This window comes from Salmo salar, chromosome 16 (genome assembly GCF_965601325.2).
Source record: "Salmo salar chromosome 16, fSalSal1, whole genome shotgun sequence".
Taxonomy (NCBI): domain Eukaryota; kingdom Metazoa; phylum Chordata; class Actinopteri; order Salmoniformes; family Salmonidae; genus Salmo; species Salmo salar.
Genome location: NC_138306.1, coordinates 7,271,635 through 7,290,356, shown reverse-complemented (window position 1 = coordinate 7,290,356; position 18,722 = coordinate 7,271,635). Strand labels below are relative to the sequence as shown.

The 18,722-nt window shown below is 44.0% G+C and overlaps 1 protein-coding gene across 1 annotated transcript in view; it reads left to right on the top strand.

The window, feature by feature from the left end:
* The window catches only part of shank2b (SH3 and multiple ankyrin repeat domains 2b), a 136,250-nt gene that overhangs the window by 43,190 nt on the left and 74,338 nt on the right, over positions 1 to 18,722 (top strand). Inside the window, exons 10-12 of the mRNA XM_082962492.1 lie at positions 3,867 to 4,182; positions 10,577 to 10,737; positions 11,389 to 11,505. Coding sequence (XP_082818618.1) covers positions 3,867 to 4,182; positions 10,577 to 10,737; positions 11,389 to 11,505 — 594 coding nt within the window. The remainder of the gene's footprint in view (positions 1 to 3,866; positions 4,183 to 10,576; positions 10,738 to 11,388; positions 11,506 to 18,722) is intronic.

Here is an 18,722-nt window from a genome sequence, read left to right as displayed (position 1 = left end):
TTCCCATGATGTCAAGCAAAGAGGCACTGAGTTTGAAGGTAGGCCTTGAAATACATCCACAGGTACACCTCCAATTGACTCAAATAATGTCAATTAGCCTATCAAAAGCTTCTAAAGCCATGACGTAATTTTCTAGAATTTTCCAAGCTGTTTAAAGGCACAGTCAACTTAGTGTATGTAAACTTCTGACCCACTGGAATTGTTATACAGTGAATTATAGGTGAAATAGTCTGTCTGTAAACAATTGTTGGAAAAATGACTTGTGTCATGCACAAATTAGATGTCTTAACCGACTTGCCAAAACTATAGTTTGTTAACAAGAAATGTGTGGAGTGGTTGAAAAACGAGTTTTAATGACTCCAACCTAAATGTATGTAAACTTCTGACTTCAACTGTCTGCACTCACCACTTTTCTTCTTTTTTTTTTCATTTCACTTCACCAATTTGGACTATTTTGTGTATGTCCATTACATGAAATCCAAATAAAAATCCATTTAAATTACAGGTTGTAATGCAACAAAATGGAAAAAAACGCCAAGGTGGTGAATACTTTTGCAAGGCGCTGTATCTAGCTGTCTGTATACCGGAGAAGCAAAGAGGTGATCCATAGGGATTCCCCCATCCACAGTTAGATTTTAAGCTGGTTTGAAGTCATAATGCTTTGAAATTCGTCATAGACAGCACATTTTACGGCACGGGATCTAGTATAGAGCCATCATTATCATTTCCTAAACCATCAGAGTAAGTGAAAATGTTGCATTAAACGGACTGATTCCTATATATTTATTTAGCTAGGCAACCAATGACCACACCAATGGTTTGAGATAGATTTTGAGCAATGTTGATGGTAGGGGTATTTCCAAATGCCAGTCTCTGAATTCATTATGTTGTTTCCCCAATGAAAGTCCCAAAGGTATTCTGAAGAGGTGCTGAGTCTGACATTATAACATTTTATAATATCAGAACATTTCTTAATTTCTATCACATTCCCATTGGATTTGGAATGTGTCTTGTACTGTCAATGATTGGTTGCAAGGGCAGTGGAAACACACCATAATATACGTAAGGAGTCAGATCATTTCACAACCAACAAGCAACTTGCAAGTGACAAATTTAGACATCCTCGCTAAGGTTGCCTAGCAACACAAAGGGTTTGTTTCCGATACAGCTGTTCCCGCGAAAGCAAGGGTTAAAATCCCATCTCCCACTGAACATTGCATGTCTCATTTGGGTGCTATGGGATTGCAAGCGACGCATCTCTTCACCATGTTTGACAGTCACATATTGAAAATGTGCCTGTCCTGTCATCTATGGCAATATCATTAACTTGTTATTGAAGTAGTTTTAATTAATGCCGCACGTACTCTAGTTGATACAGCTGGCAGTGCTAATGATAATAATCATAGTTGATGTGGTTTAGTTGAATTCTCCCAATCTGTGATGATTATAATAATGGACATACTCTTGCTGCTTCAAGTCAAGCCTGATATCCTGTGCTGCTTGTCTATGAGCTGTGAACCTGGGTGAAGCTGTGAGAGAGAGCGAGAGTGTGTCTGTGAGAGAGAAGTGTGTGTCTGTGAGAGAGAAGTGTGTGTCTGTGAGAGAGAGCGAGAGTGTGTCTGTGAGAGAGCGAGAGTGTGTCTGTGAGAGAGAGCGAGAGTGTGTATGTGAGAGAGAGCGAGAGTGTGTATGTGAGAGAGAGCGAGAGTGTGTGTCCGAGAGAGAGAGAGTGTGTGTCTGTGAGAGACAGCGAGATTGTGTGTGAGAGAGAACGAGATTGTGTCTGTCTGTGTGTGTGTGTGTGTCTGTGTGTGTGTGTGTCTGTGTGTGTGTGTGTGTGTGTGTGTGAGAGTGTGTGAGAGTGTGTGAGAGTGTGTGAGAGAGAGAGAGAGTCTGTGAGAGAGAGAGAGAGAGAGAGAGAGAGAGAGAGTCTGTGAGAGAGAGAGAGAGAGAGAGAGAGTGTCTGTGAGAGAGAGAGAGAGAGAGAGAGAGAGTGTCTGTGTGTGAGAGAGAGGGGGAAAGGGATATGTGTGGAGCTGGTGCATTGTGCACCCATCCTCATAGTCAGTGACAAGCGGAATCATGTGGGGTGGGCTCTCTCTGTCACCAGTGTGCCTGACTGCCTGGCTCCGTCCCTGCCTACCTCCCTGCCCAGTCAATCTCTCTCCCTCCCATTGTGACTCTCTATACCACTGGAACTATTCGCTGCTGCTTTTTCACGCTACAAAACTCGGATACATTTCATATTCACTCTTTCTCCACATTTCCATTAATAATTAAGCAATAAGGAAAAGAGGGAAAATGAAGTCTTTTCTGAATGCCTTGAAGAAAGAAGGTAAGCTGTTGTAGTTGATTTGGAGGAATTTGATGGCTTTCAATGTTTTGAGTGGTGACTGAAAGTTTGTGTGGCGTACAGAAGCTGAGAGAATGAGTTCTATACTGTACATTGTGGCATGCCTTTTAATTGATATGGTAGTTCTAGCTTAACAAAAATCAGCATGTAATTTTAGTAGCAACTGTTCATTAACTAAGGCAATTGTTGAATCACTAATAGTTACCGTTGTGTAACTTGTTTTGCTAATCTAAATATTGATGGCTGCTTTCATAACTGCTTCAAAAAGTCTCAAGAGGATGTTAACTATTTTGGTCCACGGTTTTCAAAGAACACAGCCTGGGAAAGTAATGTCTGTTTACAGGATATACTGTAGAGCGCATCCTAGGTTGTTGGTACTGTAGCTTGATTCGACGAATAATGATCAATGTCAACAACTCACAATACATGACTCTACAGAGTGAACTGACTTTTTGCGACAGGTGAATTGTAAATTGAATCTGAGAGTTTTTGCAGAAGAGATGGAGTTATATTGAACGGTCATACAGACACACAGAGAACACATTTGTTAGGATATGTCACTTTATTAAGCAGATCCAAGCATATCACCATAACTGTATTCGCTTTGCCTCTTCCGTTGATGATAGTCCGTTCAGATATCACCATTATTGGGAGAGAGGTGAAGAGGGTGTAGGATCTGTCTTGTTCAGGTAGTGGTGGGTTGGGCATTTTACCTTTCCCTTACCTTTCCTCTCTTTATACCTCACGTGCGTACACTTTATTGTGGATATTTTCACAGAGTTTTGGAGGTTCACTGGCACTGCTTTACATTGTGCAATCAGGATTTGAATCTTCCTCAGGGGGAATGCATAGACTTGTTTTTGTACGACGTCTTTTGGAGATGTTTTAAATAGATGACCCTTTTCCTTGGACAGTGTACTGTGATTTTGGTTGTTTTACAAAGCAGTGTCTTCTCTCTCACTAAGTGGCCTGTCTTTGCAGGGTTAAATCATGTGGATGCTGTATATAAGCCTCCTCTTCCTCCTTGGTGTTTAGAAGGCAGCGGAGAAATAAACATCATCATTAATCATGCTTCAGCTGTGTGCACTGTGCGCTGCTTCAAACACAGGGGAATTCCACCAAGGCTCCTATTATAGCTGGAGTGGAATAGAGTCCTCTCCACAGCCAGCCAGGCAGCCTGTTCTGAGGCTGTGAGCCCAGCGCGTTTGGAGCTCTCCTTGCATCTTCACTGAGGGTCAAGATGTTTAATGCCTCAAGGTTGTTAATTGAAGTTTGTGTGTGTGTGTGTGTGTGTGTGTGTGTGTGTGTGTGTGTGTGTGTGTGTGTGTGTGTGTGTGTGTGTGTGTGTGTGTGTGTGTGTGTGTGTGTGTGTGTGTGTGTGTGTGTGTGTGTGTGTGTGTGTAGAGTAATCTGCTTACTGACCTGCTTCTATTTGAGTTTCAGAGGAACAATGAAGAATCTGACGTAATACTCTACCATAATGAAACTTGGTCTAATCCCTCCCTTCCTCCAGTGCCTTTCCGAGAGGCGCCGGCCCAACCTGCCCGGCGCAAGCAAGCCCCACGGAGCACCCTCGCTGCACCACGGCCGACGCTCTTGCGCTCCAACAGCGACAACAACCTGAACGTGAACAACCGGTCACCCCTGCCGTCCCCAAGCCACTCTCCCCTGCGTAGCCTCTCCCCCCGTCGGCCCCAGCAGCAACAGATGCCCAGCCCCAATGGAACAGTCAGGACCATGGGGAAGGGGGCTCCCCGCCCTCCCCGCTCACCTTCCCTGGGGCGCCTGGGGGAGGAAGCACGGAGACAGACCCCTCAGCGACAGCCCAGGTCAGTCACCAACCAGGGTTTGAGTTATACATTGACTCTTGAGGGCTCCCAACTTCTTTTGCTGGTGCCCAAAGTTAAATCGTGGATTTTTTTTAGGGGGGGGGGGGCCCAGCCCATATTGATAACTCAATACTTATGGGTGGGCCCTGATTTGTTATGGGGCTGCCCAGGCTTACTAGCCCTCCTTTTAGTTAAACCATGTCACCAACTTTAGGGTGCGACTGCTATAGGGTGTGACTTTCCAATTAGTGCCCTTGGTAGTTTACAGAACCTCTACAAACAAAGTGCAGTTACAAAGAAGGATTTTGGCCCAGAAAATCTGGCCCAAATGAGTCCCTGGTGCACATGGCAGCTTGGGGAATAGAGATGGTAGATGTGTGGCACTCACTGTAGGTCGGATCAGTCTCTCTCATGAGAGTGTGGATGTTTGTTCATGGATGTGTGTGGATGTTGGCCCAAAAACAGTCCCTGGTGTTCACTGTATCTTGGGGGAGTAGAGATTCTAGATGTGCTCCACCATCGGTCTAATCAGTCACTCTTATGAAAGTAGGGATGTTGGAGTGGGGGTTTCTGTTGCAGACAGGGGAGGGAAGGGTTTGTTCCGTTGGGATGAGTGAGGCCCTGGTCAAAAGTAGTACACTATACAGGGAATAGGGTGAGAGGAATTACAGGCAGACAGAGGAGAAGCTTGGCAGTACAGCTGTCCCACTGCGACTTGGTTTATGTGTATGGATTCCCAATGCCAATCGTGATAACTGTTACTCTTCATGAACAATACCCCAGTCCTACTTCCGCAAACTGCTTTCTGTTGGTTTACTTAATTTTATACTCCAACCCCCTACCCCAGATATACCCTGGATCACGGTCTTATCACATATACCCCCACCCTCCTACTTCACATCTGTCATTGTCACCGTGATGTACCACCAGATTTGAGTTGAGACCATTTTTGGTCCATGTTAATGACGATGTGTGTTTGCGTGTGAATGTGTGAATCTCTTCACCTAGCAGGGGGTCTGTGGAGAGCAGAGCAGGCTCAGTAAGTGGGCCATGCCAATTACTCACTGCTCACATAAAAGGAAAATGGAAATTCATCTAAATTGAATCTAAAAATGACAGATGTCACATAATAAATGATCCTATGGAAATTTGACCTTTTTTTCTCCCCTTCGCTTACCCGTGTTCAGCCCATGTTCAGGACGCATAATGAGTTATTGTGATTGCCTTCACTCGGCCTCCTCTCAGCCAGGTCAGCAGGCTTACTGGTGTATGAATACATTATTACTGGCACCGTTACTGGAATAGAGCAGTTAAAATGGGACGCCGTTAGTTCCTCCCTAGTTACTGGAGTGGTTGCTATGGCCATTACTGCCATATGGTGCATATGTGTTTTAGCAGCTAACTAGCTTACTCCACGGTGTGTTAGATAATATCCTCCAACTGCGGACCAAAGCAAAGCGCTAACAGCTGTAGTGTATTTCGGATGTGATCGGATAATTGCTGTTTGCTATTACATTACTGTTGTCCGTGTGGACAAAGATGATTCAGAGGTCAATAGAAAATACATTATTTTCTGTATTTAGTTCTAAGGCGTAGACAGTACTTGTGCTAAATAACTGTGCAGGGTTAAAGTCTGCTATTTTAACTGTATTAGGTAATACACCTACATTATTGCTTTTGATGTACTTGGTACTGTAGTAGATGCTCTATCTTGGTTTACGTACTGTACCTAGAAAGAGCAATGACAAACAGCTCACACGTATTGCCCATTCCTTCTGATTTCCTCATTTTAGCCAACAATCTTATCCAGAGCAATTTATAGTAGTGAGTGCATACATTTTTCATACTGGTCCCCGTGGAAATTGAACCCACAACCCTGGCTTTGCAAGTGCCATGCTCTACTAACTGAGCCACTCGGTTTCCTTGAAAAGCTGATATATCCTGACATGATACCTTAAAAGAAGCAATTATTTACCATGACAGTGAGTGTTACATGAACACTCATCTGTTTTTGCCTCAGCATAGCAGTAGATCAAAAATAGACACATTGTGACAATATTCAGACACAACCATTGGCTGATGCTGCTGTTGGAGGACCTATTTTCTTCCTGTTCTTGTTTTGCATAAATACCTCTACCCACGACTGCCTCTTCCAAATTTAACATCCTTATGTAATCACTGTCTTTGGTTCAGGGTATGAGGGGAAGGGTTTGTGCATGACTCCATCCCAAATGGCACCCTATTCCCTACATAGTGCACTACTTTTGACCAGAGCCCTATGGGCCCTGGTCAAAAGTAGTGCACTATATATAGAATAGGATGCCATTTGGAACACAGGCGGGTGGGTTTGAGCATGTCGCCGACCAGGGTTGGTTGCTGGTAAACAAGGACTTGCTCTTTGTAGTTTGTAGAGGCGGGTAGCTGGTAGCCAGGACTGTGCCCCAAATAGCACCCTATTCCCTACATAGTGCACTACTTTGACCAGAGGTCTATGGGCTGTGGTTAAAAGTGGTGGACTATATAGGGATTGGAATATGGTGCCATTTGAGACACAGGTCATCAACCATGGTTGGTTGGTGGTAAACAAGGACGTGCCTTTTTATAGTTTGTACGGGTGGTTATCTAGCTGGTAGTTGGTAGCTTGTGCCCTATAAACCTCTCACTGGGTTATTTACACCGTCGGCAGTTTTTTTATGATCTATTATTCATCCCGCTCATAAGTTTCTCTTACGTCTCGTACCGTCCATAGCACACGTGCACAGTACAATACCCTTGTGTTCTTCCAATTTGGTATATGGCAACACAAGAGTGTCCCGTTGCTATTTAATGACCGTCACAACCCTACACGACACTATAGCTATGTAGACACTAAAGTACCTAGACCTGTCTGTTAGCCTAACCTTATCTCCATAGTCTTTCCATCATGCAGCAATCCGGTGCCGTTTTCACATATTGGTTGCATCACACTGCTAAATTTGATGCCCAGTATTCTAGCAGATCCCCCAGACTCTCTTTTTCCCACTATTAAAATGTTTCACACTATTGTGTCGACCCCAACCAAACTGTGCTGGCTCCAGCACATTTACAGCAACTATGGTGGATGTGTAACCAAGCCAGCTCAAGACAGCTTGGCTTGGCTCGACACAGTAGTGTGTGTAGGGCCACGATAGCATCTGGAGGATCTGATGTGACAGCTTGACTGTGTAACAGGCAGTGAGCTGCTGTCAGTCACTGTGGTCTGCCATCTACACACACACACACACACACACACACACACACACACACACACACACACACACACACACACACACCCCCCCCCCCCCCCCCCTACCATGGCTACTAAGCGTAAAGTCATGACTAAAAGGTCAACATTGGTTTGACTGTTGCCATTTACAAAGGTCACGTTTCTATGATTTCGACCTACCAGTGAATGAATGGCAGTGACATTAGGCCTATGCATTTATAGGCTATAAAGTGTGTAGCATCTGTGCTAAGTCAAATAAAATCTCAAATTGTGTTGCTGTAGTTACACCAAAAGTGTTATGTAACGTGAATGTTGGTATTGTTGGTGAGACCCTATCATGCTTTATGGGGTAGCAGGTAGCCTAGTAGTTAGAGCGTTGGGCTAGTAACTGGAAGGTTGCTGGATCGAATCCCCGAGCTGATAAGGTCAAAATCTGTCCTTTTGCCACTGAGCAAGGCAGTTAATCCACTGTTCCCCCGGTAGGCCATCATTGTAAATAAGAATTTGGTCTTAACTGACTTGCTTAGTTGAATAAAGGTAAAATGTACACACTGCGCTGTATACGATCCCTGGGAGCATGGTATTCAGTGTGTGGACTCTGCAGAGTCTCTTTCCAACTTGTATTGATCATTTGTTATAGTCAGCACCTGCTCTGACACAATGGATGTGTATGTCATGTTTTCCCTTATACTGATTCACACTCTCAAAATCTAGAACCTGAAAGGGCTCTTCGGCTGTCCCCATAGGAGAACCCTTTGACTCTTTTTAGCTCCAGGTAAAACCTTTTGGGGTTCCATGTAGAACCCTTTCCACAGAGGTTTCTACATGGAACCCAAGAGGGTTCTACCTGGAACCAAAAAGGCTGTTCCTATGGGGACAGCTAAAAAACCCTTTTGGAACCCTTTTTTCTTAGAGTGTGAAGGATAGGAGGCTATGCTATGCTATCCTATCCAGTTGGCATGAGGGATGCCTTTGGCTGTGACTTAGACAGAAATAGTGATTCACGTGGTATGCTATCTAATCTCGGTTAATTTGGTCTGCGGAATTTGGCCGGATGCTTGATTAAACCATTTACGTTCACGCAGTAGGTACATTAGATATTACAAGGTATAGTCCCTATCTACAGTTAAGCGGAGGAGGCTATGCTAAACTCGGTACCTACAGTGATGCTAAACTAGGTAGTTAGCATGAGGGATGCCTTTGGTTGTGACTTTGACAGAGTCTCTATAGAGTCTTAATGAAGCACCAGCCACTGAGGGCATGTACAGCTGGAATTCTCCTCTGGCCCACTTTCTCTCTCGCTCTGCCGCTCTGCTGGCCTCTATCGCCTTTGTGTGTGTGTGTGTGTGTGTGTGTGTGTGTGTGTGTGTGTGTGTGTGTGTGTGTGTGTGTGTGTGTGTGTGTGTGTGTGTGTGTGTGTGTGTGTGTCATGCTGTGTACCTGGGCTAGCAGGTGGAGCAGCGAGGTGGGTAGGCTCTCGTCCCCCAGGCCGAGCACAGGAAGTGAACATACCAGGACATCACATATCACTGCTCTGCTGCTGCCTTGGTTGTCAGGCGTTTATAGTACATCATCTCCATGAGTACAGCATGTCTTCTGTGGCGCTTCAAAATGTGTTGTCATTTTCGGTGTAGATCTTGTTGAATTACACTGTGTTCGTATCAGTGACATTGACGGATGAAAAATGTTTACCCGTTTTAAGTCTAAACAAAGTCCACAAAGTATGTTCTATGCAAATTAGCTTTGCTGTACAAGGCCCTTGTGCTAAATGCACAAGAGAATCTCAATTTGGGGCCCTTAACTTCATACTGTATTGCAGAAGACATTGTAATGTTTCCATCTACGTCCTCTTCCCCTGTGTCATTTCTCTCTACAAAGCAGGGGAAGGCCAAGAGCTCTGTGGATAATAGTTCTGATTGGTTTCCCTGTTCTCCTCATTGTGTTGTAGAATAGATGTGTGTAGAGAGTAGGTCTGGACCACAGGCTGGGATAGGAGTGGTAATAGGGCCCCTGTGGAGGGACCCAGACACTGTACAGCAACTCCAAACAACCGAATGGACAGCGAGCGTTCGCTGCTTTAATTAGCTAGAAGGAGCATTCGTATTCAACAGAGGAGAGCCTCGTTACTGCCTCAGGCTTCACTATAAAACAATGTCCAAGGGATTGTAAACATATACGAGTGGACCATCATAGTAATTATACTGTCCAAGCACTATCCAATCATTTGATAAATTGTACTGGTGTTCTGAGATTTGAAAAGATTTAGACAGTATTGGTAAAAAATAGTAACGTCTCTCAATTGCTACATATTTCTCTTCTCCATGCTATCGAATGTCAGACTTTTGAGTGGGGAATGGAATATATCAACAGCAAATTGATGATCAACACAGATTTGATGATATTCCTTTCATTAGTGCGGATAATGAGCCCGTTCCAGCTATGATCTCACATTGTAGGCCGCCAGTTTTACAGCAGCCCGACAGAGGGGGCCATTGTACAACCTTTCATTCCTGTCAGTGAATTTCCTCAGCTACTATGATGTGCTGCTCACTGAGTAGAGTTCACTAAATACTAGGGATGTGACGATCAATGGAATTTTGTTGACAATTATTGGTCACCGTTATAAAATATACAAAATAAATACATTCAAAATAATTATCCTCTCCTCCCCTTCCTGGCTGGACTCAACCACACATGATATCTTTTTGAATGCCCGGGCGTCCCGTCTTCAGTCAGCTGTTCTTTCCACACACAAATGATATTTTTTCCACCTCTTGTCTCTCTTTATATCGGCTGTTATATGTAAACCAAGCTTACTTTTACTTTGCTGCTTTCGGGTAAAGTTTTTCAACTTTAAATTGAAGTCGATGATACATTTTTTTTTATAGTAATATTATTAAAACGCTCATGACAGTTATTTTATTTTCATGACGGTCTTCATGCATAATCGGCAGTTACATGGTTATAGAGCCCTACTAAATACATACCCATATCATTTCACTGTTATGTGAAAATATGTACCTTGCACTTTTTTCTCTTCCCTATCCTGTTCCCCGAATATCCCCACACAGTGCTTTATACCAAAAGACTGTGCTCCATTTAAGAAAATCACTTTATTTAACCTCAATCTTTTTCCCTCTCCCTCTCCAGCCCACACAGGGGTCGGGAAGCTTTCTCTGATGGCATAGACAGCCAGGGGCCCAAGCGTAAGCTGTACAGTGCTGTGCCAGGGAAGCACTATGTGGTGACCCAGTCCTACCAACCACAGGCCGAAGGGGAGATCCCCCTGTATAAGAACGACAAGGTCAAAGGTAAACATCCTGGTCTTTCTATGCTGTATCCCAAAGCGAAGTAGTGTTTAAATTGGGACACATTTTCTACTGCTTGAGTACTGGGTGTTCTTATAGTCTAATGGGGGGGGGGGGGGGGGAATTAAAGGCAACCACTCAGAAGGATGTCATTAAGAAGTCAATCAGTAATCTGCTTAGATTTAGCAAAATTATTTTTCCAACTAAGTAAACAGTTAAAAGCAAGATATTTATGCAAAAGACTGCAGTGCATTTTATTTACTATAGTTATTTACTCTCACTCCTACTCTAGCTATTTCTAACATCAGTAGTAGCTTTATGTCTTAGGAAAAAGGACTATTTCGTTTACTGATGTGTTTTTCCTCAGTACTTTGAGTTTTAAAATTCAATTGTGCCTTTTCAAAGGTTACATAATATTTACCTGTCAGCTGTCATGTTGGGTAAGCTGGAGTGGCATTGAAGAGACCACATGCCCATTGGTGGAGTGGAGCTAGGGTCTTTTTAGATTAATAATGACTAATGCAGTCAATTCTTCTTTTACATACTACTATTTACATTTTTCTTACACACTCTTTCCCCCCCTATCTCACTCCCCCTTCCCCACCCTCTCTCTTTCTCTCTTTTCACCCCCCTCCTCACTCTCCCCCCTCCCAGTGCTCTCCATAGGGGAAAGTGGTTTCTGGGAGGGCAGTGCCCGTGGTAACTTGGGGTGGTTCCCAGCAGAGTGTGTGGAGGAGAATATCCCTAACCAAGTCCAGGAGGAGAAACCATGTAAGTCCTTGGTGTGTGTGTGTGTGTGTGTGTGTGTGTGTGTGTGTGATCCCTAGCCAGGCCCACTAGGAGAAACCTCCTCTCAAGACAGATCACCATGCTGTTCTAAATCACTTCTAAATCTCCGCTCGCAGCGCTACGAGGATGGATGTTTTATTGATTGGTAGAACAGTTGTTAGTGTAAAGTCTGATGCCAAACGGCCTCATTTTTCGCCTCACGCAGCCCATCCCTCTCCTCCTTTACAACTCAATAGGGCTCCATTATAGGAATAAAGGAAGGAAATTGACCTTTATAACAAGAGTTATTTCGTGACCTATCGTTTTATTCAAACACACACACACCGTTTCTTCAAAGAAAAAAGCAATCAGATTCTTGTGAGAGATTTTTTTTCCTGTGCTCGGTCTCAGCTTTAGCTCTCTTATGCTTCGATAACCCTCTGAATATGTGAAGGGCCTTCTGGCCATGGCAGGCTGGTAATGCAATTAGCACTCAGCAGCAAGGACACAGTACACAGCCTACACATGCGTTCTTCACAACACGGTGTTTGCGTGAATTATTTGCATTCAGTAGGCTAAGCCACAGGGTACATGCATTTACAGTAGCCTATCTTTGCCTGTACAGTAGCGGGCATGCGGACCTCATGTTCGATACATGCGTAACCTGTGTATTTCATGCTTGGTTCCCTGACCTCTCCTAGTATGTCATTCTGGATTATGGGTAGAGAGAGCCACACAGAAACCTGAGACTAGACTACAATGCAGCTGTAGTACTGTAGTGAAGATGTAAAATGTCTGAGATGTTGGCTGGTAGACTGCTTTCTTCCTTTGCTTTTGTGCATGTACAGTAGTTTTGTACAGTTTGTGTGAATTTGTGTGTGTGTACTCTGTGCGCATACTACGTGTGTGTGTGCGCGGCGTGTGTGTGTGTGTGTGTGTGTGTGTGGTGTGTGTGTGTGTGCCCCTTGCTCCTGGGGGCAACATTCTGTTGAAAGTTATTTTGGTCCAAATAAATGCCTTCCACATCAGTGCAGCCAGTGTTCAGTAGCTTATGAGGCCATGCAGCTCTGCTCAGGCCAGAGGGGATGAGGGCTCTCTTGAGTTTAAAGCACAACATGATTGCATGATCCGGCTGCACTGATGTACTGACATAATAGTAATGTAGCTATTGAAACCCTTAAAGGGATAGTGCGGGGATTTTGGCAAACCATTTTCTACCTACCCAAATTCAGATGAACTCATGGAGACCAGTTGTATGTCTATGCATGCTGTTTTAAGGAAGTTTCTAACTAGCGTTAGTGCAATGACTGGAAGTCTACATGAACGGCTAACATGCGCATCTACCTCTTACTTCCCTCTGAATATGTGAAGGGCCTTCTGGCCATGGCAGGCACACACACAATTAGCACTCTGCAGCAAGGACACAGTACACAGCCTACACATGCATCCTTCACAACACAGTGTTTGCGTGAATTATTTGCATTCAGTAGGCTAAGCCACAGGGTACATGCATTTACAGTAGCCTATCTTTGCCTGTACAGTAGCGGGCATGCGGACCTCATGTTCGATACATGTGTAACCTGTGTATTTCACCCTTGGTTCCCTGACCTCTGTCTTCTGGATTATGGGTAGAGAGAGACATTTACTTTTACTATGTTACGTCTACGCCTGAGTCCAGGTTGATTTTGCGGGAGTTGTTGTTCCACAACTACCGCATATCAACCAATCAGCATCCAGGATCCAAACAACCGTTTTATAACACATTACAAAAAGCAGCATTTGAGTAAAACAATACTTCAACACTTTCACTTTCGCCATCACAATCTTATCAAATAAGATATAAGACCAAATATATGCTGTCACTACTGTAGGTCATTTTGCATAAAAGTGTCTTCTAAATGGCAGATTAGGAGGGTGGTGTACAGAAATAAGTTAATGATGTTTTAAATTAGAAGTCAGGCAGGCTTGAGAAACATTGGCAAACCATCTGTGATGCAATTGGCCGGGAGGGTCGTGTGTGTGTGTGTGTGTGTGTGTGTGTGTGTGTGTGTGTGTGTGTGTGTGTGTGTGTGTGTGTGTGTGTGTGTGTGTGTGTGTGTGTGTGTGGGCATCACAATATGAGTCATTATGATATCATTCTGCCTGCTACTCCGCTCTGACAGAACACTGATATGCCATTGAATGTTCCAGACCCTCATGTTTGTGTGTGTGTGTGTTCCAGTGTGTGTGTATATGTGTTCCAGTGTGTGTGTTCCAGACACTTACCTGTGGCTTATATAGTATCAGAACAATGTGCAGTGACTGGAGAGGTCTCTTGATAGGAGAAGGCTAGATTTGGTGTTTACCCCTTAAAATGTGTATTGGCCTAGATGTTTTTAATGTCCGATAATGTCTATACTGAACAAAAATTTGAACACAGCATGTCAACATATTAGTCAACTGAAATACATTTATTTAGGCCCTGGGCAGGGGTGCAGGCATGGGTGGGCCTGGGAGGGCATAGGTCCACCGACATGGGAGCCAGGTTCGTCCACTGGAGAGCCAGGCCCAGCCAATCAGAATGAGTTTTTCCCCACAAAATCACTTTATTACAGACAGAAATACTCCTCAATTTCATCAGCTGTCCATGTGGCTTGTCTCAGACGGTCCCGCAAGTGAAGAAGCCGGATGTGAAGGTCCTGGGCTAGTGTGGTTACACGTGGTCTTTGGTTGTGTGGCCGGTTGGATGTACTGCTAAATTCTCTAAAACAACGTTTTGCCGGCGGCTGGTGGTAGAGAAATGAACATAAAATTCTCTGGCAACAGCTCTGATGGACATTCATGCAGTTAGCATGCCAATTGCACTCCCCCCTAAAACTTGAGAAATCAGTGGCATTGTATTGTGTGACAAAACCGCACATTTTAGAGTGGCCTTTTAATATCCCCTGCACAAAGTGCACCTGTGTAATGATCATGCTGTTTAATCAGCTTCTTGATATGCCACACCTGTCAGGTGGAGGGGTTATTTTGGCTAAGGAGAAATGCTGTCTAACAGGGATGTAAACAAACGTGTGCATATGGAACATTTCTGGGATCTTTTATTTTTACGTTCAGATTTTTCTTTTGTATATTTGTGAATCCTGAAAGACCTACTTGCTGTACTCAGTGACTGCACAGAGTCACAATGACTCAATCAGTACATTGTGACCGAATCTGTGAATTATAGGAGTCAGTGCTACTGTACAAATGCAGTTTGTGAAGGATATGATAATTCACTATTTGACAGTGCAATGTCGACGAGGCTGTAATTAGCATGTACTTTTCATCCAGTCTTGTCCTCACAAATACGTCTGTTTTCATTCACCTGAAGGGAAGATAATGCACAGAGGATTCTAGACATTTCTACTGAAGGAACATCTGAATATTATAGTAGTGGCTATCTCTGCTTCTGTTTGGTTACTAACGTCATGCAGTTGTACCAGCATCATGAACCCTATACTGTAACACTCATGTACATTCCTGATTGATATATTGCCATGGAAACGTCCTCTGTACACTGTACAAGCCCGGTTGCTATGGAGTGGGCCTTGGCAAGATTTTTTTTCCTCTCTCTTTTTGTACAATTTTTTTTTCTCTCTCTCTCTCTCTCATTCTCTCTCTGCACTAAGAACGGAGCTTACGTGGGATTTTGTTCATTACCAGATAGAGTTGTTCTCTTCATGTCTATGGACATGGTTATGGCCTCTATATATATTCACATACCGGGATTGGTAAAACTTTCTGGGGATGTTGCCTGAAGGCTTTCTAACCTGAGGAGTAGAGGTGGAGAGGTGAGGTATCCTGACTTTGGACGGGGACTTGAAGGTGGAGGTGTGAGCGTTTCTGGGAAGCACTCCATTTGAGGAGAGGACAGAAGGGGGCAAATGGAAGAGACTGCCAAATCCAGGAAGAAGGTTCATTTTGGAGGTACAGCACTGTGTGAGTGTTTGGGGGGGGGGGGGGATTGAAGCGAGGACCATATCTAGCCGGTAGTCTGGTTGTAAACAGGGTTCGAAATGTTTTCTGGGATCCTAACGGAAAGTGTTTTACCTGGAAGGGAGAAAGGCATATGTAGGTGGTATTTCTGTTAGTTATTTTCAGTGTTTTTAGTTGGAAGTGTGTGTGTGTGAGTTTATTACGTGGACAATGGATTGGGTAAATTCTATTCTCAAGTTGAGTGTAGTGCTGCTTATATAAAGGAGGCGGAAGAATCCGTAATGGTAAATTAAAATGATATATTTTAATGCGCTGTAGTGTATGTTGCTTTACTGTATGGCCTACTGTATATGTATGCATTCATCTTCCTCAGTTGAAGTAATTCAAGAGATGTAGACATCTGATTATACCTAACATAGGCAGTACAGTTTGGCACTGGTGTTGAATCTATTCAGGGCTGAATCTATTCCACGGTGCTAGTTTTCTATTCCATACACATAGTATCCTTGGCCTGTGTCAGAATCCATTTGAAATGCAGGAGTCAGGTTGGAGCTTCTGTGGATGTACCAAGCTAGCCACTGACTGTGCTATGCTAGGCTAGCTACAGTGCCCCCATGGTGATGTGATTTAGTATTCACCATCAGCAGCTGTCAGAACAGTGCACACTCTTGTCAAGTAGTCTTTTTGAATTCTGCTCTCTGTGTGTTAAGGAGAGGAGGGAAGTGAGGGAGAGAGAGACAGAGAGAGAGGTGTGTTTGCACTCTCTCAACAGAATGAGAGATGGTGGGTACAGAACATACACTATATATTCAAAAGTATGTGGACACACCTTCAAATTGGTGAATTTGGCTATTTCAGCCACATCTGTTGCTGACAGGTGTATAAGACTGAGCTCACAGCCATGCAATCTCCAAAGACAAACACTGGCATTAGAATGGCCTTGCTGAAGAGCTCAGTATCTTTCAACGTGGCACCAGGATGCCACCTTTCCAACAAGTCAGCTTGTCAAATTCCTGCCCTGCTAGGGCTGGCCCAGTCAATGGTAAGTGCGGCTCAGCCGCGAAGTGGTAGGCCACACAAGCTCACAGAACGGGACCACTGAGTGCTGAAGCGCATAGCATGTAAAAAGTGTCTGTCCTCGGTTGCAACACTCACTACCGAGTTCCAAACTGCCACTGGAAGCAACGTCAGCACAAAAACTGTTCATTGGGAGCTTTATGAAATGGGTTTCCATGGCCAAGTAGCCGCACACAAGCCTAAGATCACCATGCGCAATGCCAAGCGTTAGCTGGAGTGGTGTAAAGCTCTGCCATTGGACTCTGGAGCAGTGAATACGTGTTCTCTCGAGTGATGAATCACGCATCATGATCTGGCAGTCCAACGGACGAATCTGGGTTTGGCGGAGGCCAGGAGAACGCTACCTGCCCGAATGCATAGTGCCAACTGTAAAGTTTGGTGTACATTGAATAATGGTCCGGGGCTGTTTTTCATGGTTAAGGCTAGGCCCCTTAGTTCCAGTGAAGTGACATTTTTAAGCTTCAGCATGCAATGACACTCTAGACGATTCTGTGCTTCCAACTTTGTGGCAACAGTTTGGGGAAGGCCCTTTCCTATTTCAGCATGACAATGCCCCCGTGCACAAAGCAAGGTCCATACATGAATGGTTTGTTGAGATCAGTGTGGAAGAACTTAACTGGCCTTCACAGAGCCCTGACCTCAACCCCATCGAACACCTTTGGGATGAATTGGAACGCCGACTGCGAGCCAGGCCTAATCGTCCAACATCAGTGCCCAACCTCACTAATGCTCCTGTGTCCCAGCAGCAATGTTCCAACATCAAGTGGAAAGCCTTCCTAGAAGAGTGGAGGCTGTTATAGCAGCAAAGGGGGGCACCAACTCCATATTAATGCCCGTTATTTTGGAATGAGATGTTCGACGGGCAGGTGTCCACATACTTTTGGTCATGAAGTGTATATCACTGACAGGTTATAGGGTACCATTTGGGGGAGACACGGGGGGCTGCTGTACAGCACAACACTGACAGGGGCTTCGTTCTCAATGGCACTCTATTCCATATATAGTGCAGTACTTTTAACCAGAGCACTATGTAGTGCACTATACAGGGAGTCGGTTGCTATTTGGGACATAGCCAGAGCGACACCACTGACAGGGTGTTTCATTAGTACTGTGGATGGCTGGGGGATTTAACCTGTGCTAAAAAGGTGCTTTACACATCTGCCTCATTGCCATGGTGTGCATAGTCTACAATCTGGTCGGATCTCAGAATATATTAGCTTGGCAGTTTTATATCTGAGCCTTAAAATTTGAACTTAAAATTGAAACTAAAGATGGTGATTAAGCAATGATGTACATTTCAGATGTCTATGAGATTTAAAATAGTGGACTTTCATGAAAAAGCAGATGGGATGACCTACAGTGGGATAGTGTACTTTCTAGAAGAGGCCTTGAATAGGGTAGGACTCTCTTATGAGTACACATCACATGTTATCTACATGGATGATACGTGTACATAATATAAGTCATATAACTCATCCTGCTATCAAAGAGGCTGTGCTTAGAAAATAAATCAGTGACTATGACAACGAGCAAGTAGGTTGGAGGGGAAAGTGTTGAGTCCCACGCAGCCCAGCTTCTGACAACTGATATCATCACATATCAACATAGAGAACCTACAGAACAATGCCAAAATAACACTCACTGTGGTCTTCAACGTCTTCAACATCTCCACATCCTTTGAATTAATTATCCTAGTTTGTAAAGGCTTTTGGGTGGCTATTGGACAGCTAAATGTTGCCTGTTTTCAAAGGGCCTTTTGGTTTTACATTGGCTTATTGTTGTTATTATATGTCTATATTTAGAGTTCGTCTTTTGTGAAGTACTGAATATTTGGTGGTGTTTATTGCAGTTATGAAAGGATGTTCTTAGGAAAGGCTGTACAGTATGTGCACTATACAACTTGGATTGTATCCAGTGTTAATTATTCTCTGTGCTATCCCTAACACACACACACACACACACACACACACACACACACACACACACACACACACACACACACACACACACACACACACACACACACACACACACACCTTACTTTTGTCCCCTTATTTAATTTGCGTCAGTCCACTACAGCATTTGCAGCCACTTCGTTCTAAAGCCATTACAAACCTCCCTACACTGATTGTTAGGCAATATTGATCCATGCCTGGGTTCCAACATTATACCAATGATGTGCTGCTTAA